At 50.8% G+C, this 24,493-nt stretch overlaps 2 protein-coding genes across 9 annotated transcripts in view; one reads left to right on the top strand and one right to left on the bottom strand.

Annotated features, from left to right (window-relative positions):
* The first annotated feature begins 4,786 nt into the window (after positions 1 to 4,786).
* Positions 4,787 to 20,092, top strand: MORN3 (MORN repeat containing 3). Of its 8 annotated transcripts, none has more exons than XM_082698528.1 (7): positions 4,787 to 4,914; positions 7,545 to 7,717; positions 12,695 to 12,852; positions 14,533 to 14,692; positions 17,459 to 17,643; positions 17,877 to 17,957; positions 19,205 to 20,092. In XM_082698528.1, the coding sequence occupies exons 2-6, from the start codon at positions 7,573 to 7,575 to the stop codon at positions 17,949 to 17,951; spliced, it is 723 nt and encodes a 240-aa protein (XP_082554654.1). In that variant the 5' UTR covers positions 4,787 to 4,914; positions 7,545 to 7,572; the 3' UTR covers positions 17,952 to 17,957; positions 19,205 to 20,092. The 8 variants fall into 8 exon arrangements, with proteins under 8 accessions (XP_082554654.1, XP_082554652.1, XP_082554648.1 ...); XM_082698526.1 differs by having other exon boundaries at positions 18,285 to 20,092; XM_082698522.1 differs by having other exon boundaries at positions 4,787 to 4,928.
* LOC309847755 (calcium release-activated calcium channel protein 1) overlaps positions 16,494 to 24,493 on the bottom strand; it is a 19,943-nt gene continuing 11,943 nt past the window's right edge. Inside the window, exon 2 of the mRNA XM_082698552.1 lies at positions 16,494 to 23,674. Coding sequence (XP_082554678.1) covers positions 23,066 to 23,674 — 609 coding nt within the window. The 3' untranslated portion in view covers positions 16,494 to 23,065. The remainder of the gene's footprint in view (positions 23,675 to 24,493) is intronic.

Genomic DNA, 24,493 nt, shown 5'->3' with positions numbered 1-24,493 from the left:
TAGATTCTCTTATTCTGGATATTTCTGCTCATACAACCTTATGTGTCTGGCTTCTTTCACTTAGCACAGTGTTTTCAAGGTTCATCCAGGCTGCACCATGTCTCAGTGTTTCATTCCTTTTTAGGGCTGGACAGATGACATTTTGCTTATCCATTCATCTTTTGATGGACGTTTGAGTTGTCTCCAAGTTTTTTCTATTATATGCGCTGGAGGCTTTTGCTTGTCCTGACAGGTGGGTCCTTCCTGCCACTTCTGGAAAGATTGAGACCCAGGTTACTCAACTTCAGAAGACCCCATTCTCATTTTATCTAAAGATGGTGCTCTCAGGCAGGAGTGGCCTGCGGCGGGAATGCGCCCCCTAGAGTTGAAATCTGCAGAGCCTGCAGGCTTTCAGCCAAAGCTTTGTGCTGGGGAAAGTGAAAACAGGACCATGCCTCCCCAAGGGGATGTTTATCTGTGAATATATGGAGGAGACCATACATACTTGGTCTGGAGACCTCAGACCACATAGGAGAGCTCTTTTCACAGCATGCTTTACAAAAGATCCTTGAGAAGAGCCCAACTAAATTCTAACCATTCAAGTCTAGCAAGTAATTATGAGACCGGGGTATTTGAAACAGGAGCCCTCAGGCTTGATGCTCTTGGCACCTCAGTGTTGGGAAGTGGCCAGTCCATAGCTCCCACTCGGGAGTTTGAGAATAACGCTACCAAGTGCTGACCCCATATGGTGAAAAGTCTCATAGATTTGTAACCTGCCCATCCAGCTGGCCTGCAGATGCCGATAAACCATAATCTGCTCCACAGTTTTCTCCAGGAGACCGTTCTAGCTTCCCTGCACCAGGATCTGATTAGGAGCTGGGAAAGGGCTCCTTGCAGTGGTGGGACCAGGGCTCGTGCTGTGTCTTAGACTGACCTAGGAAGAGAGGAATTTCTAGACCATGAGGCACCACTCAGCAGGTGGCAGGGTGGTTCTGGATAAAGCCACAAACCAAGGGACGATTTGTACTAGGATAGAGCCTGCTGGGACTGCTGGCCAGGTATCTGAGAAGGAGAGGAGAATATTGTGAGAAAATTATAGCCATCAGCAGCGTGACTGACCAGCATGACTCCAGACCCTAGCTGGACCACTCATGAATTTGGGACTGGAATTCAGAAAGAGCCAATTAATTTCTTTTTTTTTTTTAAGATTTTATTTATTTATTTGACAGAGATCACAAGTAGGCAGAGAGGCAGGCAGAGAGAGAGGAGGAAGCAGGCTCCCTGCTGAGCAGAGAGCCCAATGTGGGGCTTGATCCCAGGACCCTGGGATGGTGACCTGAGCTGAAGGCAGAGGCTTTAACCCACTGAGCCATCCAGGCGCCCCTCCAATGAATTTCTGTAAGTGGTTATATAACCGAGATGATCTAAGGGGCAGCCAGTTTCCACCACGAGCAGGAGAAAATTGAATGGAAGAGAGATGGAGAGACCAAGAGACAGGAAGAGGATGGCTTTGCTGTTTACAGCTTTCCAACGCTCTTGTATCCTTAATAAATTTCCTTTATTAGGTAGTATGAGATGGTGCTTCTAGCTGCAACTAAAAGAAACTTGGTTGAGAAAGAATTTACCGAGGGCAAGTTCTGTGTCCATCAATTTCCTCTGCTGAGAGAGACATACATCCAACAAAATAACTATAAACGATGCAGTGAGTATGGAAATGAGAGCAAAAGTCCCATTCCAGGGCACCTGGGTGGCTCGGTGGGTTAAGCCGCTGCCTTCGGCTCAGGTCATGATCTCAGGGTTCTGGCATCGAGTCCCGCATCCGGCTCTCTGCTCAGCAGGGAGCCTGCTTCTCTCTCTCTCTCTGCCTGCCTCTCCATCTACTTGTGATCTCTCTCTGTCAAATAAATAAATAAAATCTTTAAAAAAAAAAAAAGTCCCATTCCAAAAATGAAAACAAAAAACAAGCAAACAAAATGTAGCATTCCAATGGGAATGAAGAACAAAGCAATGAAGGAGAGCCTACGGGTAATCAAAGAAAAGCCTATCAAAACAGGATTTTCTTACAAGATTGTGAAAGAGATTTATTTATTTATTTATTTATTTTTAAAGATTTCTTTATTTATTTGTCAGAGAGAGACAGAGGGAGAGAGAGCGAACACAGGCAGACAGAATGGCAGGCAGAGTCAGAGGGAGAAGCAGAGTCCCTGCTGAGCAAGGAGCCCGATGTGGGACTCGATCCCAGGACGCTGGGATCATGACCTGAGCTGAAGGCAGCTGCCCAACCAACTGAGCCACCCAGGCGTCCCAAGAGATTTATTTTTTTTTAAGATCTTATTTATTTATTTGTCAGAGAGAGAGAGAGTGAGCCCACAAGCAGGTGGAGCAGCAGAGTGAGAGGGAGAAGTGGTCTCCCTGCTGAGCAGGGAGTCCAATGTGGGACTCGATCCCAGGACCGTGAGACCATGACCCTAGCTGAAGACAGACTCCTAACTGACTGAGCCACCCAGGTGTCCTGATTGCTAAAGAGATTTAAAAACAGCAATACTCAGAGCACCTGTGGCAAAGTCAGTGGCGTCTGGCTCTTGGTTTAGACTCAGGTGGTGATCTCGGAGTCATGGGATTGAGCCCCACATCAGGCTCTGCATTCAGCATGGAGTTCGCTTGGGATTCTCTATTCCTTTCCCTCTGTCCCTCCTGCTGATCCTTTCTTTCTCTCTCTCAAATAAATAAATAAATCCTTGGTGCCTGGGTGGCTCAGTGGGTTAAAGCCTCTGCCTTCGGCTCAGGTCATGATCTCAGGGTCTTGGGATCGAGCCCCGCATCGGGCTCTCTGCTCAGCAGAGAGCCTGCTTCCTCCTCTCTCTCTGCCTGCCTCTCTGCCTACTTGTGATCTCTGTCTGTCAAATAAATAAATGAAATCTTTTTAAAAAAGAAAGACAGACAATAAATATGTGTATACACACACACACACACACACACACATGACAGTGCTATACCACATGAAACAGTAATGAGGTTGGGGAAATAGGAAAATAGGTTGTGAAGTAAACATAGAGATTCCAGGTTTTTTTTTATTTATTTGACAGAGAGAGACACAGCGCGAGAGGGAACACAAATAGGGAGAGTGGGAAAGGGAGAAGCAGGCTTCTCTCCGAGCAGGATGCAGGGCTTGATCCCAGGACCCTGAGATCAGGACCTAAGCTGAATGCAGATGTGTAACGACTGAGCCACCCTGGTGCTCCAAGAGATTCCAGGTTTTTTTGTTTTTCGGTTTTTTTAAGATTTTATTTATTTATTTGACAGACAGAGATCACAAAGTAGGCAGAGAGGCAGGCAGAGAGAGAGGAGGAAGCAGGCTCTCTGCTGAGCAGAGAGCCCGATGCGGGGCTCGATCCCAGGACCCTGGGATCATGACCCGAGCCGAAGGCAGAAGCTTTAACCCACTGAGCCACCCAGGCGCCCCGAAATTCCAGTTTTAAATACGGTGGTCCAGGCACATGTGCCTGGCTCAGTTGGTACAGCACGTGACCCCTGATATCGTCCCAAGTTAGGCATAGAGATTACTTTAAAAAAAAAAAAAAAGTGGTCCAGCAACTCCTTACTGAGGTGATGATGTTTGAATAAAATCTTGAAGAAGATGGGGCTCCTGGTTGACTCGGTTGTCAAGCGTCTGCGCTCCGCTAGGGTCATGATCCCAGGGTCAGCGGGAAGCTGCTTCTCCCTCTCCCTCTGCCCTGCTTGTGTTCCCTCTCTTGATGTGTCTCTTTCTGTCAAATGACTCAATAAAATCTTTAAAAACAACAACAACAAGAAGACACCTTGAAGAACAGGAAGGAATGATCTAGACTGCTATCTGTAGGAAGAGATGTCCTGGCAGAAGGCACAGAAGAGACAAAGGCCCTGAGGCAGGAACATGCCCAGCATTTTCCGGGAACAGCAAGGAAGCAAGTGCGTGGCTGGAGCAGAGGGAGCCTGGGTGCCTGAAGTCGGGGACAGGGTCAGAGAGGAAAGGGTTGGGGGGGCAGGTGACTGGGATCTCTGAAGGCCACTAAGGGGACTGTAGCTCTTACTCTGAGTGACAGCGGAGCCACAGTAAGGATGTGAACCAAGGAGAGGAGTGAGGGTGAGGTGGGCTGACCTGTGTGTCTAAAATACAAGCATCTTTGGAGCGCCTGGGTGGTTCAGTAGATTGAGCCTCTGCCTTCAGCTCAGGTCATGGTCTCAGGGTATTGAGATCGAGCCCCAAGTCCGGCTCCGCAGGGAGTCTGCTCCCCCCACCCCCTCCCCGCCCCCCACCCCGCTCTCTCTGCTTACTTGTGATCTCTCTCAGATAAATAAAATCTTTAAAATAAAATAAAATACAAGCATCTTCGAGAGGTGGAGGGTCTGAATAGCTTCTCTTTGATTCTTAAAGGTGTCTAGGAGAGGCCCTCCCCAGCAACAGGAGTAAGAACGAGAGTGGTTAGTTTTCCCTTCAAATGTTGCCGCTTTGTGTTCCGAAAACCTCAGAGAAGTATTTAACCCTTTCCGGTCTGCTCGGGGTGCAGTATTTGCCCTGGGGATCCCCACATGGGGAGGGCAGTATCCTCCCCAGGCACCCCTAGGCGCACGCTCTGCGGATGCCGGGTCTTCGGGCTCGCCCGCCAGCCCTTTGCTCAGCGGGCCGATGAACCGGGCTGCACTGGACCTGCACAGGCCCTAAGACGTCCTTCCCCACGCCAGCGACTCTGCACCCTCCCCGCCGCGCAGCAAGCACACGGTCTCCGCAGGAAGGGGCGGGCTCTGCCGGCGCCTTTGCTGGGGCCCCGCGTTGCCATAGCGACCCCCGCCGGGCAGGGGACGCCTGAGCCAGCGTCGCACTCTGTTATTGAGGCTGGAAGCGGCGACCCCATCGCTCGGGTCTACAGAGCTGCCGATCCAGGCTCCGCCCCGCAGGTGAGCGGGCTCAGGTGAGCTGGGGCAGGTGGGTGGGATGGGAGTTCGGGGTGGCCCCCCCTGCGTCTGGGCCCCGCCCCTCCACCTTCCACTGTGGCTGATTTATTATTTAGAATCAAAACAACCGGGCACGGTCCGCGCGCCCCTCCTCACAAGGCTTTCTTTTCCTATCGGCAGCTCCCAGCTCCCGTATTAAGACCGTAACCTCCTCTTGAACAGAAAACCCTTGCTCCCAAGAAAGAGTGGGACAGAGGGTGATTTTATATTACCCTGATGAGGCATTAAGTAACATCCAAAGACATCATTAAAAAGTTATTAGGTTCTAGGTTGGTTCCATTACACTTCTGAGAAAACCAAGGAGAAAGTGTCAGTTCGGCGCTAATTAACACCTTTCTGAACATTTGCTAATCTCGACTGTAAGCCACTGATATCTAGCTAAGACGTAAGGTGGCCTCTTTATAGTATTTTTATTTTTACTCTGCTTCCCCCTTAAGGTATTGGATACTGGTTTTCCATTTATAGTAAGGATATGTAGTTTCTTTCTTGGATAAATATATTGATTTTTTAAAGTAAATTAATTTACATATAAAGATTCGTCATTGTACAGGTGGTACTAGGAAATGGGAGGAAAAAAGGAAAATGTTACATTTAGGACCTGAGACGGTTTCCTTCCTCTCAGCTTTTGCCCTTACTGTTTTCTTTGCCGGGAGTGATTTACCCTGTTCGTAGGCATGATTGTCAAAATACGTGCCAGCCGTCTGGTTGGTCAGCCTGGTCAGACTCCTGGAGACCCTGCTATAGCCCCACAGAAGGAACTCCTTGATATGTGCACCCAGTGTAAATGAAAAAGAGGGAAGGCTCCTCGGTGGCTCAGTGGGTTAAGCCTCTGCCTTCCACTCAGGTCATGATCCCAGGCCTGAGATGGAGCCCCACGTCAAGCTCTCCATTCAGCGGGCAGCCTGTTTCCCCCCTCTCTCTCTCTGCCTGGCTCTTTGCCTACTTGTGATCTCTGTCTGTCAAATAAATAAATAAAATCTTTTTTAAAAATTGTAAAAAATGAAGAAGGGGGCCCTCACTCCTAAAGTATTAAGAATTTAAAAACAGTGCCAGCCAAGGAGTAAACCAAGCATGGGCCCTTCTAAGTGTGGGCCCTGTTCGACTGCACAGGTTGCACACCCATGAGGCTGGCCATGGGTAGGTGGATGCCTGGGACACCATGATCTGAAACCTGCTCAGCCCAAAGGTAATTGGCTCAGCACCTCTCATGCTGATGGTTAAATATCTCACTCAGCACCTGGTGCTAGCGCCACAGGCATGTGTGTGTGTGTCTGTGTGTGTGTGTGTGTGTCCCAAACCCATGGAGCAGGAAACAGATACCCATGATTGGGGGAGACCATCTTTATCACCTTGCACGAGCCCCCTGGAGACAGACAGATAGACATGAATGTCTGCACTGGAGATCTTGGAGACATGAAGAACACAGGTGGGGGACTCCCAGCATAAAGAGAGACCCTAGACCACCCAAAGTTTCTCTGCAACCCCGTCAGTCACGGCAGGAAGGAGAGCCCCAGTCTGATGGAGAAACCTAACCAGGTAATAAGGCAGACAAGTAGAGTATCCGGGCAAAGGTCAGAGGTCAGAGGTAGAAGGATGAGCAGCCATCCTGGTGTTCCTGGGACTGTCCCAGTTTTAGTACAGGAGTCCAAGTTCCTAGGAAACCCCTCAGTCCTAGGCAAATCCAGACAGTTGGTCACCCTATGGGCAGTATCTCTAGTGGGTGGGCTCTCCTGACAGCTTTTTTTTTTTTTTTTTTTTTTTTTTAGATTTTATTTATTTATTTGACAGGGAGAGACAACAAGACATGGAATGCAAGCAAGGGGAGTGGAAGAGGGAGAAGCAGGCTTCCCGCTGAGCAAGGGGCCCGATGCTGGGCTCCATCCCAGGACTGGGATCATGACCTGAGCAGAAGGCAGATGCTTAACGACGGACTGAGCAACCCGGACCCCCCTTCCCTGACAGCTTCTAAAGCCAGGCGCTGGCTAGAGTGCTAGAAATAGCACTCTCTAACAGATAAGGCAGGACCAAAGGGGTTGCAGTGTTGGGTACTGGGGGCCAGGAAGGTGTCCCTGTAGGCTGCGTGGTAGTGGCTACCTGCAGGCGCAGAGTGGTCTGGGTATCCCCCCTACCTCGGCCACCCGCTTCTCTCCTGCAGTGGATCCCAGTGCACAGCACTGGGGCCTCCAGAAAAAGCTCCAGCCTTAGGCCAGCATCCACACGGATTGGTCCTACTCGTTATTAAATATATGACTGTCAACCACCGGTGAGGGACAGCTTCTTCCTGACGCCATCACAAACCCCCTCTTCTACTGGTTTCCCTGGGTTCCCAAGCAATTGTGTCATCAGACCTACCTCAGCGGGACCCTAGAGATAGATGCAAAGGAGGTGACAGGCAAGGGTCAGTCCAGCACAGAAGGGTCACCCTCAAGGGGCTGCTTGCTCATCTGCCCGGGGACTCTGAACATACACCACTCATGTCATTTGGGCTCAGACAAGCGCATCCCCAGGAAGCCCCAGGATCCTGGCACGACTAGGGGTATACTGAGCCCCTGATGTCCCTAACGCTTTGCCAGCACCCCCGGCCCCACAGAAGCAGGCAACATGCCTATCTCCAAGTGCTTGAAGAAGTCAGAGCCGCTGTGGAAGGGATGGGACCGGAAGGCCCAGAAGAACGGACTGAGACACCAGGTGTACGCGGTCAATGGCGACTGCTATGTGGGCGAGTGGAAGGACAACATGAAGCATGGTGAGTGGAGCCTTCAGGAGTCCGGGTGGCTAGTGTGGAGTCTGGGCCATGGTGGGTGACTGGGACTTGACTGGGGCCAAGGAAGTCACTGGCAGAGCTCCCTGGGGACATAAGATATGTCCCCAAGGCTCCCTCAAGGGTAGAATGCCACTGACCTGGGCCAGCGAGGGGTCTCCACACGCTGGGGCTCTGGAACCAAACTCAACCCTGACTTCAGATGAGCAAAGACCTCAGGGACCAGCAGGGGACAAAGTGGTCTTGAGACACCATCCATAAGCAGGGCTAGGACTCTGGGGACTCCAGTACATGGCCTGACCTCTGAGACCTGGGCTAAACATGGGGCTGGCAGGAAGAAAAGGTGCCCCCCGCCCCCGCCACCAGCTCGCAGTAGGGATTCAAATAGCTCTGACGTGGGGGTCTCACCAGCAGGGGGTTAGGGAGGACACACACATACACTCACACACAACTAGCTGGGGCTTTAACTGCAACTTTTTTTTTCTTTTTTTAAGATTTTATTTATTTATTTAAGAGAGAGAGAGAGCATGAGCAAGAGGGAGGGGCAAAGAGAGAGGGAGAGACAGACTCCGGGACTCCGGGATGATGACCTGAGCCAAAGGCAGACGCTTAACCGACTGAGCCACCCAGGCATCCAACTTTATTATTATTTTTTAATATTTTATTTATTTATTTGTCAGAGAGAGAGAGCACAAGCAGATAAAGTGGCGGGCAGAGGCAGAGAGAGAAGCAAGCTCCCCACTGAGCAAGGAGCCTGATGCAGGACTCGATCCCAAGACGCTGGGATCACGACCTGAGCTGCAGGCATCGGCTTAATCAACTGAGCCCCCCAGGCATCCCTACAGGCATCCCACTTTAACTGCTACTTTAACCAGCAAATGGCATGGGGTTTCTGGTGACACAAACTAACCCCTGAAGAAAAAGAAGTGGTTTTAAAAAGAATTCTATTTATTTAGGGGCACCAGGGTGGCTCAGTCAGTAGAGCATATGACTCTTGACCTTGGGGTTATAAATTTGAGCCCCATGTTAGGTGTAGAGAGTACTTAAAAATAAAATCTTTTTTTAAAAGATTTATTTATTTATTTATTTCAGAGAGAGAGAACGAGAGCATGAGTGGGAGGGGAGAGGGAAAGGGATAGAGAATCTCAAGTGGACTCCACGCCGAGCACAGAGGCTGATGAGGGGCTGGGTCTCACGGCCCCGAGATCATGACCTGAGCGAAACCAAGAGTTGGATGCTTAACTGACTCCGCCATCCAGGCGCCCCTTAAAAATAAAATCTAAAAAAAAAAAAAAAAAAAAGTTTTATGTATTTAAGTGATTTCTACACCCAACATGGAGTTTGAACTCATGACCCTGAGATCAAAAGTCATGTGCTCTTCCAACTTAGCCAGCCAAGCGCCCCAAGAGAAACAAGCTTTTATTAAAAAAAGATGGTATGGCTTCTCAAGCAGGTTTTGTAATTCCAGATCCTATGCCTTTTTTTTTTTTTTAAGATTTTTATTTTATTATTTATTTGACAGACAGAGACCACAAGCAGGCAGAGAGAGGATGGGAGCTGAGCAGAGAGCCCGATGCAGGGCTCGATCCCAGGACCCTGAGATCATGACCTGAGCCAAAGGCAGAGGCTTTAACCCACTGAGCCATCCAGGTGCCCCCAGATTCTGTGCTCTTAACCACTTTTCTCTCGTGCCTTCCTGAGTAAAGTACTTTGGAGTCCAGAAACCTGGGTCAGAATCTCGGCTCCACCAACAATGACCTTGAGTGACTAATTACCACGCTCTGAGCCTCAGTGTCCCATTCCGTAAAATGAGAAAATGCCTGTTGGTAAAGATAAGAGATGACATCTACTAAGTGCATAGCCCGGGGTCCATGCAGAAGGGTCTGTGAGTGTTTGAGGGCAGAGCACGGCAGGGATCACCACTACTCGGAACCGTCCTCATCCAAAAGCACTCCAAAGCTGCCGCCATCTAGCGTGTGACTTTAGGTAAGTCATCTCCCATTCTATGGATCTCAGCGGCCTCACCTGTGCTGTTAACTTGTGGGTTGACATGGCATGCTGATGTGAGTCCTGCCTCCCCTAGGACCTCAGAGGCATAGACTGGGTTGAGGGTCTTGAAAATGGAGCTGTAGGAGAATCCTAATCGAGCCTCCCCTCTCTTCAAGACATACCTTTGACCAAGCCGACAGGGACTGCTGTGGTGTCAGCAGACTGGAAGCAGTGAAGAGAGTCGTCATCATGCAAGGCAAGGATTGGGCGGCCACGGCTTCCCTGGACTGCTCCTGCCTTCATTCCGCTAACCCCTACAGCGCTCCTGGCCCACATCAGGCTCTGTACTGGGCATCTGGCAAGATGCCAAGCCTCAGGGGGCTCCAGGCTCGCAGGGAACCTGCACAATAAATAGTATCCCATTTTACAGACGAGGAAACTGGAGCTCAGAGAGAGGAAATGACTCACTGAGGGTCACATGGCTAAAAGAGGTGGCATCAGACTGTATGGGGGAAATGACATGGAGGTAGAAGCCAGCCTCCCAGAAAAGAAAGCAAACATGCTGTCTCCAGACTTCACTGACTACATACACTTCATGACGGAGAAGGAGGGTGGGGAGGACTATAAAGCTATGGCCTGGGGTGAGAAGAATTAGTGTCAACATACCCAGAAACAGATTCGGAGTAAGACCAACGTCTATAAGCGATTTTACCCTTCCTTGATTGGGTAAGAATGGCAAGCCTTCCTCGATTCCTTGCAGAGGAGTAAGATGGAGATGCCTCCTCCTGGACCAGAGAGGGAAGAAGCGTGTGGCTCCATCACACACACACACACACACACACACACACACACCCCTCTCTCTGGGGAAGGAACACACACACACACACACACACACACACACACACACACACACACCCCTCTCTCTGGGGAAGGAACTAGTCTCCCAGAGGTTTCTGAGGGCCCTGGGAAAAGCCAGAACCTGCTGTTTTCAGAGTGGGTAGTTTGTTTATATATAGTCTGCACGTAATAAAACAAGGCTATTTTACTTCAAAAAAAATTAAAAATAAAAATAAAAGGGGTGGCATCAGGATATGAAGGGGATCCGAGAGGAGGCAGGAAAGCGGCCAAGAGAACAGAGAGGCGATGTCTGAGCGGAGCGCACATGGGTAGGGATTAGCCCGGCAGAAGGGCCTGTCTTCTAGGTAGTGGACTCAGAATGGAAGGATTGTGGGGGAGGGGTATTAAGTCTTGCTCAAGGAAAAGACTGGAAGCCAGTGTGCCCAGAGCAGAGAGGGGGAGGACAGAGAGTGGGCACACCAAGGAGTCTGACCCTAAAAAACTTCATTTAAGTGGTAAATTTGCCTTTATCCCAGAGGCAAACAGTCTCATTGGACCAACTCAGATCACATGCCCTTCACTCAACCAATCACAGTGGCCCGAGCTGGTTGACTGGCGTGGCCAGGGGGAGGAGCCAGATCCACGCAAACCATCGGGACTGAGAGCTCAGGAGAGGCTGGTTGCCCAAAAGAAATAAACCTCGTAAAAGAGGGACAGGCAGAAAAACCGGGTGAGGGCTCTACCTCAAGGGCACAAATAATTGGTAATATCGTTTGTATTTGCAGACACTGTTCTAAGTGTTTTCCTTATATTAATGAATGTAGTTATCAGAACAACCCCATGAGATAGTCTCATCCCCATTTTACAGAGGAGGAGCCTGAGGCCCAGGGAGTTAAGTTACTCGGCCAAGATTAAAAAACTCACAGGGACAATGTTAGATTTGTTCCTGAGCTACTAAGGACCAAGACACGTATTAGCCCATATAGGTACTCCACAAATATTTTATTGATCTCTTTGTTCAACAAATGTCTTTGTTTTACATGTGTTGGTCACCTCCAACTTGCCAGGTCCTGTTCCGCAGTGCTGGGAATAGAGCAGTGAACAAAACAGACCAAAGTTTGTGTCCTCATGGAGTGCACATTCTCATAGAGAGCTAGACAACAGACAAAAAATGACAAATAAGTGAATCATCTGATATGTTAGGAGCTGATAGGTGATATGGAAAGAAACAGAGCAGGGAAGGGGCGCCTGGGTGGCTCAGTGGCTTAAGACTCTGCCTTCGGCTCGGGTCATAATCTCAGGGTCCTGGGATCGAGACCCACATGGGTCTCTCTGCTCATTGGGGAGCCTGCTTCCCCCTTTCTCTCTGCCTGCTTCTCTGCCTACTTGTGATCTCTGTCTGTCAAATAAATACATACAATCTTGAAAAGAAAAGAAAAAAAAAAACAGAAACAGAGCAGGGTAAGGGGGGTAGGACAGACTTGTGACTTTATATGGGATGGTCAGGGAAGGTCTCACTGAAAAAATAGATTTGAATGGAGATTTGTAGGAGGTAGGGAGTGATTGAAATTTACAGAAGAGCTTTCCAGGACGAAGGACAGGTAGGTACAAAGGCCCTGATGCAGAAGCATATCTGGTGGGTTCCTTGACCAGCACGGCAGCCACAGGGGTTGGAGGACAGTCTAGAAGTTGGGAGTGGAATTCACAGTTGAGGCTGGAATGATAGGACATAGGTCTCCATGTGTGTTTCTGAGAACTGAAGAAATACGCAGAACATTTTCTAGAAAATCTGGCCATCTCGTATAACCTTTGAGTATCATTTAAAGATGAAACTTATTTTTAAAAGAGATGAAATTCATTATTATTAAGAGAAGAAGGAGGGGCAGATTTCTACTTGGGGGTTGTTGTATCAATCTGGCGTCAGGGCAAACAGCTGGAGAACTGTTATTTGTAGAAATGGAATTTTCTTGGAGTTCTCACTGGCGCTGGGGGTCTAGAGACAAGGCACAGTCCCTGACTCAGCCCTTGAGAAAGTCATCAAGTCTTCTAGGGGCCCCTGAGGCCAAGGCAGACCCAGCACCTGCCCCAGCCCCATGGCTGCATGTCTGCAGTGTCGGCCCATCTGTGTGTCATCAGGAAAAGGAACACAGATCTGGAAGAAGAAAGGAGCCATCTATGAGGGAGACTGGAAGTTTGGGAAGCGAGATGGCTATGGCACCCTCAGCTTTCCTGACCAAGAGATGGGAAAGCCCAAGAAAGTATACTCTGGCTGGTGGAAAGATGATAAAAAATCGGTGAGTGGTTCCTGTCATGCCCCAGGATGTGGACCGGGCTGAAAGCAGACTGTGTGTGTGTGTGTGTGTGTGTGTGTGTGTAGGGGGAACAGAGAGTCCTGGGAGAAAAGGGAGGAGGGTGGAGGAAGGAGAACAAGAGTACTGTGTGCGTGGGAGAAGGAAGGGGTGGGAAATCATCCAGGCTTCTTAGAACAAAACCCAGGAAACAGGAAGCAAGAGGAGAGGGCCCGGGGAGGAGCCCATGAACTCTCGTGGCACAAGAAACCAGCCAGGTTGTGTGGGGGCCAAGTCTCCTCCGCCCCCGTCTGCCCCACTCATTTCCTGGCTTTCTTTTCCCTGGGCATTCCTTTCTAAGAATCCCCCTGATGCTGGACCGGCACAAGAGGGGGTAGGAAAAGTGGGAGCAAGAAAGCAGAGGCCACACCCTTGGCCACAGGACAAGAGAGGAAGGTCCTGGAGGTAGAAGCCAGCCAGAGGCATGTCCTCAACTGAGAAATGCCTGAACCCTCCCGGTATCCCACAACCCGCTCACAAAGTCATGGTCATCATCATTCTTATTTTACTGATAAGGAAACAAGCCCCAAGAGGTGAAGTGCCTTGCTTGAGGTCACACACTGCTGGCAAGTGGTAATTGGATTTTGTGATCTCTGAGCTCAAACTGTTTACTGGCCAGTGGGGAAAGAGAGCCCAAAATAAACAATTCACTTACAATTTGGTGTTAGGATAGAGGCTTTCCCAGGGAGCCCACATGGGTTGAGAATTCAGGGCAGGCTTCCTACAGGAGGTAATACCAAAAGGTGCAAAGAGTTAACCAGGGAGAACAAAAAGGAGAAGGGGAAGTAGCAAAGTAGTCAGAAGTAGCAAAGAATATGTCAAACAGGGGCGCCTGGGTGGCTCAGTGGGTTAAAGCCTCTGCCTTCAGCTCAGGTCATGATCCCAGGGTCCTGGGGTTGAGCCCCGAATTGGGCTCTCTGCTCAGCAGGGAACCTGCTTCCCTTCCTCTCTCTCTCTGCCTGCCTCTCTGCCTACTTGTGATCTCTCTCTGTCAAATAAATAAAATCTAAAAAACAAACAAACAAACAAACGAATATGTCAAACACCAAGGTGTGTGTGCCCACAGGGCTGGGGGTGAGGAGAGGGGTAGATGGGGGCCTTGAAGGTTTTGTGAGGAATCAGGATTTTGAGGCGTAGATTTGGGGTCTGCTTAACCCAACTTCCTTAAGGTGTGCTCTGCGGGGAGTCCATGGTTCTCCGTGGTTGGACACTGAGTGTGGTGTTCATTTTTCTGGGGAGAAAGGCCATAACTTTGATCTGATTCTCAGAGGCATCTGCGACTTTTAACAGGGTCGAATCAGAGATGAGGAGAAGGGGCAAACGTGATCAGATGAGCGATGTAAAGATCCTTCTAGCTGCTTCACTGAAGATGCGTGCGGAGGGGAGAACGGGAGAGTGGAAGAGGGGGACCAGTGAGGAGGGGAGAAACGGAGGTGGTAGCAGTGGGGTGGAGGGGAACGGAGAGCTTGAGGAGCTTTTTCAATGCCCGACCATCAGTTTGGGATGTAGGGCTGAGGGAGGTAGCAGGGAAGTAGTCCAGGTGTGTGGCTTGGGTGCCCGGGAAGATAGGGGTGGCTTTTCTAGCGGTGGGGGGCGCCGTGAACAGGGACACCTTCGTGCTTTCAGGGCTATGGGATTCAGTTTTTCGGACCCAAGGATTATTACGAGGGTGAGTGGTGTGGCAACCAGCGCAGCGGATGGGGCCGCATGTACTACAGCAACGGCGACATCTACGAGGGCCAGTGGTTGAACGACAAGCCGCATGGGGAAGGCATGCTGCGTCAGGGTAAGTGCCCCGCCCCGCCCCGCCCCGCCCCGCCCCGCCCCAGCCAGCCCCGCCCCAGCCAGCCCCGCCCCAATTGCCTCCTGGTCACGCCCCAGGGGCAGCCCCGGTTAGGCCACGCCCCGACCACGCCCAGCCCCTCTCCAGCTCAGCTCCCGGTCAGGTGAATGACTGGACCAGATCCCTGCCCTCAGGGACTTTCTGTTCTAAAGGGGAGCCTAACAAGACACATCAACAATTAAGACATTTCCTTACGGTCAGTAATTCTAGCCTACGCCTAACACAGCACTGAGCTCTTTTAATCCTCACTACAGTTCCATAAGATGGTACTATGACCATCTCCACTTCACAAATGAACTGAGCCACAGAGAGGTTAAGTCACTCGCTCGAGATTAACATAGTCTGTTCATTGTGAGGTCAAAAGTGCTAAGCAATATCCCTTTAAAATAGGGAAAAATAAATAAAAAAAATAGGAAGGTGTGTTGGAGAATGACAAAGGAGTTGGGGACAGGGGCTATCTAGACAGACTTAGGGTCAGAGAATGTCTTGGACCACGTGATATTTGGACATAGGACCTGAAGGAAGAGAAGGAGCCTGATAAGCACTTAGCAGGAATATTCCTAGAGAGAGCAAAGAGTCATGCGTAAACCGCCTTAGCGTCAGGACTTAACCCATTCTCTACGTAGCAACCAGCATGAACTTTGGCAGATTGGACCGTATTGCTAACCTGCTTTCAACTTTTCCATAGCTCCCCCTGACCCTCAGAGTTCAGAGTGTGGTCTGCAGGGTCTGCAGTCCTGTAGTTGTGTCGCCTACCCCACGTCCCCTGGGAATCCCTCAGTTTCAGCCTTACTCATTTTCGTTCAGTTTCTCCCACGCTTTTTGCCTCAGGGCCCTTGCACTGCTGCAATGGAAAGAAGATCCTCCATATCTTTGCACTGTCTCCTCCTCAGAGAGGCCTCCCCCGTTTTCATACCACTAGTGCATACTCTCCTCCTTATCCTCAGCACCTGCTTCCTTTCTTTTTAGCACTAGGTGTATAATCTTGGGCAAGTTTTCTCCTCTCCATGCCTCAGTTACCTCACCTGTAAAATGGGAATAATAGTACCTAAAAAGCAGTACTACTGTGAGCAGGCACGTAATAGGCTATTTATAAAGATAATGTCATTGTCTCTCCAGACTGTGACCTGGACCGCGCATCTATTTTGCTCCCCATTGGTTCCCCAGTACCTGGTACATAGTAGGTGCCCTTGATGAGGACACAAAACTGAGCTCAGTCTCCCGAAAACTGAAGACTCCAATTTCCAATGAGATTTGGCCAAACTGAGGCATTAGATCAGCTGAGGAGGGCTTATGCCAGCCACTTCTGTCATTCTCAACCCCCCATGCACCCAGCTCTGCGCCTGCTTTTAGTGAGCATCTACTAGCAATAGCCCACACTTAGTGAGCGTCTGCTGCAGCCACATGTAGTGTAAGGGTTCTTAGTGCATCATTTCTAGTGGCCTGGACTCTGGAGCCTGTCTGCCTGGGTTCAGGTTCAAATCCTGGATCAAGCTCTTACTAGCTACATGACCTCGATGCAATGTGCTCAAACTTAAACTCTCTGTGCTTTGGTTTTCTCATCTGTAAATTAAGGATAAAAATAGGACTTAACTAGGGTTGAGAAGGTTAAATGAGGTTTGTAAAGTGCTGAGCGTGGTGCCAGACACATAATGATAAGTGCTCAGCAATATTACTAGCTCATACTAGCAGGTGTCAGCAGACTACGATCCTTGGACTAAATCCAAACTCAGCTCAACACATGTTTTTGTAAGTAAAGTTTTATTGGCACACCAGACTTGCTCATTCATTTACACATCGTCCACGGCAATGGCGGAGTTGTGGCAGAGACCCTGTGCCCCACAAAGCCGAAAATCCCGGCTGACCCTTTACAGAAAAAAATTTGCTGACCTTTCATCTGGAGTGTATCCAGTAATCTCAGTCCTTTCCGTGAACCCACGTATTTAATCTCCACAACAATTCTATGAGGTAGGGGCCTCTGTTATCCCCATTTTACAAATGAGGAAATGAGACAAAATGGTTGTGACTTGCCCGAGATCCCATGGCTGTAAGGGTCTGAGCTGAGAAGCGCTGGCTTTATTAGTATTCCTTTTATGCCAACACCACCATCCGCCGAGCGGGAGCGTGAATTTATGATTAAGAGCATGGGCTCCTGGGATGAACAGACCTTGGCTTCAAATCTTGTCTCTGCCGCGTCCTAGCTCTGTGACCTTGAGCAAGTCAGTCAGACTCCCTGAGCTTTTCAAGCCCCATCTGTAGAAAATGGAGTCGGTTATCCTTCATAGAACTGTTTTTGGGAGGAGTGAGTGAGGTCAGAAACATAGCAAAGAACCAGGCACAGAGTGAATGCTGGAAAAACATTGTCTATTCATACTGTGAGCTATGACTTTTTTTTACAAATAGGAAAGGATGTTGTTCATCCAAGTTCAGCTAAGTCGTGGAGGCCAGACGTGGTACCAGGTCTGATTCTGGAAGTCACTGACACCCCCACTCCACCCTCCACCCCACTGTGGGGGTTCTGATGGTTATAGATCAGTCCGCCCAGACCGAAGGCAGCCCAGCCCGGGGCACTCTAGTCAGCTTGGTTTCCTTCTGGCTTCCCCGCGGGCACAGGGTCCGATGGGCAGAGGATGTGTGGAGGGGCCAGCTTGGTAGTCTGGTCTGGTCAAGTGTGCCCAGCACCCACGTGACCCGGTCCTTTCCCCCCAGAGAACGGGAACCGCTACGAGGGTTACTGGGAGAGAGGCATGAAGAATGGGCCAGGCCGTTTCTTCCACCTGGACCACGGTCAGCTGTTCGAAGGCTTCTGGGTGGACGACGTGGCCAAGTGTGGCACCATGATTGACTTTGGACGTGACGAGGCACCCGAGCCCACCCAGTTCCCCATTCCTAAGGTGGGCACACCCAGAGACAGAAAACGGTGCCCCCGCAGCCACATCCAGCCTGGCCAGGCCTAGCCCAGCCCAGCCAGGGAACAGACAAGGTTTTGTTCTCAGTTGGGGCATCCCCATGGAGACTGGCAGCAGCCCACAAGGCAGACAGCACCTCCAAAGTAGGCAGCGCCTCCAAGGCTGGCAGCCTGCGCCTCCCATGCTCCCCAATCCAACCCCTTATTGTTTCCCTCCAGATCAAAATTCTGGACCCTGATGGCGTGCTGGAGGAAGCCATGGCCACGTTCAGGAAGACAAAGGAAGAAGACTGATGCCAGGTGAGGGCCGGGCCTGCTCCCCAGCCTCCGATGTGGTTGAGGCAGCTCCTGGGGTCTCCTTTGGCCAAGGAACTCAGGGGCAGGAACAGAGGGTGGGTTTCTTGCCTCCTGCAATCCAGCCGGTTCGTGCTGGTTCCTTCCCTTCAAAACTCATTTCCTTGAAGACCAGTTTGCTCCTGAATGCCCTTGAGTAAGGTGGTTTGGCCCAGGCCTGCACCTCACATCTGTCCCAGCCCCTCGGGGTGTGGGGGTCAGTGCAGTTTGAGGACAGGGCGTTGGTACAGCATCTTGGAGTCGCCAGCTCCCACCAGCCCCTTGCCCCCGCAGGGAACACACCAGAGCTTTCCGGAGAAATTCAAGTCCGTCACCCAACTGCTCAAACCGGTGCAGCTTCTGCAGGAGGAGCGAGTGGTGACTCGGGGCACACCCTTGGCACCCTCAGAGGGCACCTCACTCCTCCCAGCACTGGGTAACCCTCTCCCCAGCTGGCTTTCGGGGCCCTCTTGTTACAGCCTTCATTCTCGGTCACGGTTCCTGAGAGCAGGAGTATAAAGGAGAACCTGGTGGCATAGGCCCAGGGCTTGCGCTGTGTGATTGGGACGGAGGGGGTGCAGCTCTGGGAGGGACTTCAGGTGAAGAGGGAAGACATCTCCACGGGCTGCAGAGATTTCCCCTGGGGGAGAAAGAGGAGGAGAAGGGCCTCTGGTCACAGTGGCCACTGAGATTTGGGGTTGAGAGCCGACTTGGCTTCTCAGCCTAACACAGGAGTGCTTGACCTTGGCATCCCGTGCGAGCTTTACAAGCTACAGACACCCAGGTCCCACGCCCAGACTCTCGTCTGTCTGGGATGAGGCCTGGGCCTTCAGAAATTTCCCCAGACGATACTAAGGTGCAACTGCATCTAGAACCCCTGATTTATTTGTGACCCTAAGCAAGTGACCTTAGTTGCCCCATCTGTAAAATGGCACTTAGGAGATCTCACAGGGGTGTTTTTGAGGATTTGGTAACAGATATAATAACAACAAATAACATGTATTGGGGTTAATTGTGAAGCAGAGATCTGGAAGAGCTTTGCATAATTCCAGACAACATTCTTCAAGATAAAAGAGACTCTTACATAATGGGTAGGAATATGAGCTCGGCAGTCAGGCTGCCTGGGTGTGAATCTCAGCAGTGATTTAGGAGCTGTGTGTTCTCGGATAGGGCACCCAACTTCTCTGTTCTCTGTTTCCTCCCCTCAAATACAGGGCAATTGTGGTCCTTGCCACCCCCCAGGTTACTGTGGTTAACATGAACATGAAATAAGACGTGTTCCTAATGCAAGAGATCCTGTCTCCCCTGCTTCCCCAGGGACATTTGGCGATGTCTGGAGACATTTCTGGTTGTCACAACTGGCAGGGAAAAATTTCACTGGCAGCTGGTGGATAGCAGTTAAGGATCCTGCAAAGCACATTCTAACGGAAACACTCCTTTACTGCAATTTTCGGCCCAATGACTTAAGTGTAACCCTGTAATTCCAAGATGTTCACTAAGGCCTCGGCACGTGCCTGGCACACAGTATAGGCTCCATAATCCCTGACACTATTTCCTGTCTGCCTCCGAAATCATAAGCAGGGTGGCCTGACCCCAAGGTATGGCTCTGTCTAGACCTCTCACGCCAGGAAGCTGGGCCTGGCCCACTGGGGACACAGACCGTTCACTTGGTGCCAGGCCCTGTGCCCAGAGTTTCACCTGCCACCACCCCCGCCCCCAATGACCCCGCAGGTTCTGAGGCTGTCCTGCTATTATCATCCTTTTAGAGGGGGAAGTGGGTTCTGGGAGGCTCCCAAGTCACAAAGTGAGAAAGTAACTGTGCTTAAACGTACATCTACCCGCTCTTAACGAACAGAACAGAGCATAGGGAAGGATACCTTTTTTCTTTCTCCCCCCCCAGAAAACGTAGGGTGTTTCTTGCTTATGAAATCTCCCTAGATGGGGACACAATAAACTGGCAACAACGGATGCCAGGGGAGAGAACCAGGAACCTGGGAACAGGGGAGGGCGGGCAACTTTCTCACTGTTGTATTTGGAACCTGTGAATGTATTTGTGTCTGAAATACAAAGAAAACTGAAATTAAAGAGAGAGTGTCCTTTAACTACTGTGCTTCCCTGAGCTGCCTAGGTTTGAGTACCGGGGATGTTAAAAACAGATTCTAGGGGCGCCTGAGTGGCTCAGTGGGTTAAGCCTCTGCCTTCAGCTCAGGTCATGATCTCAGGGTCCTGGGATCGAGCCCCACATTGGGCTCTCTGCTCGGCAGGGAGCCTGCTTCCTCCCCTCTGTGCCTGTCTCTCTACCTACTTGTGATCTCTGGCAAATAAGCAAATAAAATCTTTAAAAAATAATTTTTTTTTTAAATGCAGATTTTACAGGCGCTTGGATGGCTCAGTCGGTTAAACGTCCAGCTCCTGATTTTGGCTCAGGTCATACCTCAGGGTCATGCGATTGAGCCTAGCATAGGGCTCCAAGTTGGATGTGGAGTCTGCTTAAGAGCCTCTCTCCCTCTGCCCCTCCCCCACCCCAAATACAGATTCTAGATTTACCCAGACTAACTTTCCATGGGAAAGGCTTGGAAATCTACATTTTACAAGCCAATCTGGTGACTCTTGACTTGAGGCAATTTTAGGAAGGAACACCTGGCTAGAGTCACAGGCCGAATATTACCGCAGCCAGCTCCCAGGTCTCTGCAGAAGCAGGGAGAGGTGGAGGGGAATGCACAAGATGGCGAGGTCATCTCTGGGGAGCACTGGAGAGTTTCACACAGGGGCCCCTGCTCCCTACTACTCAGTCCCAGTTAGGGGGCCGTCCAGGCCACTCGGGGAGGTGGGTCCTGGTACGTGTGATGCAGGATAGAGGCAAGAAGCTACAATAGGAGAAAAAGGTCCTCTATCCCACTCAGCACACAAAGCTGCTATTAGCATGTCCAAGTTTGCACAGGATAAGAAGTTAAGGCCACACTTTCCCCCAACCAACCTTCACTTCGGTTAGAGGACTTTGTTTTTATAAAACCACAATCTGTATTGGGTTTCTGGGACCACGCAAGTAACGTAAACAAAGCTGGCCTGGTGTGAGACAAGAGGGAGTGGTGGGGACTATGGCAAACACATCTCCTGGGGAAGAGGGCGGCTACAACTCCACTCCTTCTCGCTGTTGCTCTTTGAGAAGGTGGACCAGTGCTGCTGAGGCTGGACCTTCCAATTTCTTAACCAAAGACAGAATTCGCATGTAAGATTTTTGTGAGAGCCTGGGCTCTGAACCAGACTTTCCAGGTTCAAATTCTGGCCAATTACTTACCCTCTCTGGGCATCAATTTTTGCCATCTGCAAAACAGAGATAAATCTTCCTGCCAAGACACACACCCTGACTGTAATTGCAGGAAAGTATCGGGAAAACCAGACTGAGGTAGCATTCTACAAAACCACAGGCCTGGACTCCAAAAATGCTGATGTTCAAAAGGACAAGGAAAGGCTGCTCCAAATTTGAAGCAACTAAAGAGACGTGACAAGTGAATGCCACACACGAGTCTGATGGGAAAAATCATGGCTAGAAAAGACACGATCAGGACAAGTGGAAAATATTCAGGAGTACTGCGTCAATGTCAAATTTCCTGAATCCGATCAGCGAATTGAGGTTAGGGAGAAGAATGTCCTCTCCTCGGTTTGAGGAGGAAGCATTTAGGCATGAAGGATGATATCTGCGGCTAAAGCACGTGGGCTCGGGAGAGAGACAGACATTGCGTCTTCCTCCTTCACCACTTTGGTATTTGTGATTCTCCTCCTTGCTGAGGTCAAACAGGCACCACTCTGCCTTCTTGTCTCAGCCTTCCCAAAAAGGCGTCCTTGCACCATCTGTTTAGGGCCACGTTTTTCACACCTGGTGCCTTTTGTTGGTGATTTTGCTGCTTTTTTGAAGATTTTTTATTTTTATTTTATGGAGGCTCCACGCCCAACAGGGGACTTGAACTACATGGCTCTGAGATCAAGACTCGCACAGTCCACCAAATGACCCAGCCAGGCACCCCGGTGATTTTGCTATTTAAAAAGAAGGCAGTGGAGCACCTGGCTGGCTCATTCGGTGGAGCGTGCAACTCTGGGTCTCAGGGTTCTGAGTTCAAGCCCCATGTTGGGTGCAGAGATGACTTTAAAAAAAAGTCTTTTTGGAAAAGCTTCTTTTAGGTACAAAATCCTGTGCTGTTAGCCATGAGTGAGTAAGGTGTCTTTAAACAGAAATGCACACAGGGGTGCCTGGCTGGCTCAGTGAGTCAAGCATGCAACTCTCAGTGTCAGGGTTGTGAGTCTGAGCCCTACACTGTGTGCAGAGATTACTCAAAAACTGAAACAAAACAAAAACAAACACATAAAACAAGGTTACCCACTGCACACCTGGCAGAATACAAGACAAAGGCCCGTAGGAACCTAACCCCACAGGAGCAACGGTTCGACACCAGCTAATTCCTAGAACACAACTGCTGTAGATGACAAGAATTGATGATCTATGTATTTCAGTCACTATACATGCAACTTTTTCAGAGGTCTGAAAATTTTCAAATATCAAACGTTAAAACGTTTTTTTTTGGCATAGAGTCTCCCCTGATTGGAGCACCAGGAAAAGGACCAGCAGGCAGTCCAGACCCAACAAATACACACACAAGAGGTGTCCCTTATGAATATATTTCTGTGTGCACGCATGTGCGCGCGCACACACACACACACACACACACACGACACTGAACGGGGCAGGGGGCGGTCAAGACAGAAAAGACAAGAAGCATCAAGTGGCACAGACACACGGGAGGGGGAGGGACAAAGGGAGCGTCTGTCTGTCCTCACTCTGGCTCGCACCGGCGGCCTCCTACCGGGAGGTGAGCCCAAAGCTGGAAGAACAGGAAAGTTTCAAAGTGCAGTCGTTTCTCTTTAAAAAAAAAAAAAAAAAAAGCCTCTTCCCTCCACTCTCTGCCCCTGGACAAAAGCCCAATCCCCAGAGCTGGCTGGCTGTCCGCGAGGCTGGGGCAGGACGAGGTCGTGGGGAGCGGCGTCAGGCCGGGGATCTGCAGAGCCCGGGCCCATGGGGCTTACGCGTAGTGACCGGCGGGCGTCAGGGGGTGATCCCCTCTGTGGTCCAGCTGGTCCTGCAGGCGGGCGAACTCGGCCAGCTCGTTGAGCTCCTGGAACTGCCGGTCCGTCTTATGGCTGACCAGCGAGCGGTAGAAGTGGACGGCAAAGACGATAAAGACCAGGCCGAAGGGGACCATGATGGTGGTGGAGGCGATGGCGGCGGCCTGGCCCGGGGTGATGCCGCCCGTGCTGCCGTTGACGCTGGCCACCACGCCGCCGGCGGTGGGCTTGCTGGTGGGCCGGGGCTGCCCCGGCTGCTTCTTGAGGGGCAAGAACTTGACCCAGCAGAGCAGCACGACCTCGGCCAGGAAGAGCAGCGTGCCGATGACGGTGGAGAAGGCCCAGGCCAGCTCGATGTGGCGGTGCATGCGCTCATGGGGTGACTCCTTGACCGAGTTGAGGTTGTGCACGTTGCTCACCGCCTCGATGTTGGGCAGGATGCAGGTGCTGATCATGAGCGCGAACAGGTGCACGGCCACCAGCACCGTGGTGCAGGCGCTGAAGGCGATGAGCAGCCCTGGCGGGTAGTCGTGGTCGGCGTCCAGCTGTACCTCCACCATCGCTACCTGGGGGGTAGGGGAGAGGCGGGCTGAGTGCCAGGGCCCTCACGGCACTCCCACTCCCATGAAGCTCTTGGACCCTGGGCAAAGAACCTGGCCTCTCGGGGCCTCAGTTTCCTTCTCTGTGTAGTGGGGATAACAGGACCCACTCACTCAGGGCTGACAGCGCTAGTGAAGACCGCAGGTCTGGAGCCCAGGCTGCCGGATCTGAATCCTTGCTAGCCACATGTCCTTGGGAAAGTCACAGAGCCTCTCCTGAGCGCCAACGTCTTTGTTTGTAAAACCGAGATATCCCATCCTAGTTCACAGGATTATTTCCACGATTAAATGAGAGTCCCCGGTTCATGGTAAACTTCTCCCCCACGGTCACCGCTGCGCCTAACACCCAGCTAGGTATTCAAACCCAACCACCACTAACAGTTAAGACGGTGTGACGGATATTTTACTCAGATACAGCTTAATTTAAAAAAAAAAGAAGAAAAAAAGAAAAGAAAAGAAAAAGAAAGAAAGAGCAGGAGCAGCAACCACTAACCACCGTCTCTGCTGGCCCCACGTCCGTTCCCCAGCACAGGCTTCTCCTTCATGCCCTGCTCCAGGGACAAGGAGAGGGCTGGGGTAGAGAGAGGGGGCCCTCCCAAGTCAGGCCAGACCCCTTCTGAGAACACAGTGCACCAACCAAGAAGGAACGCAGAAGCTTCCTAGAAGACACAGAACCCAGTGCTGCTGCAGTGTGGCTGGGAAGCCATCTCCTCCCCAGCCCCCCTAGCCCCTGCTCTGGGCCCCAGGCCCGACAGCTGACGCACTAGCTGCTTCCCGGTTCCTGGA

Source organism: Mustela nivalis (genome assembly GCF_964662115.1).
Source record: "Mustela nivalis genome assembly, chromosome: 14".
Lineage (NCBI taxonomy): Eukaryota > Metazoa > Chordata > Mammalia > Carnivora > Mustelidae > Mustela > Mustela nivalis.
This window is presented reverse-complemented; position numbering and strand designations above follow the sequence as displayed.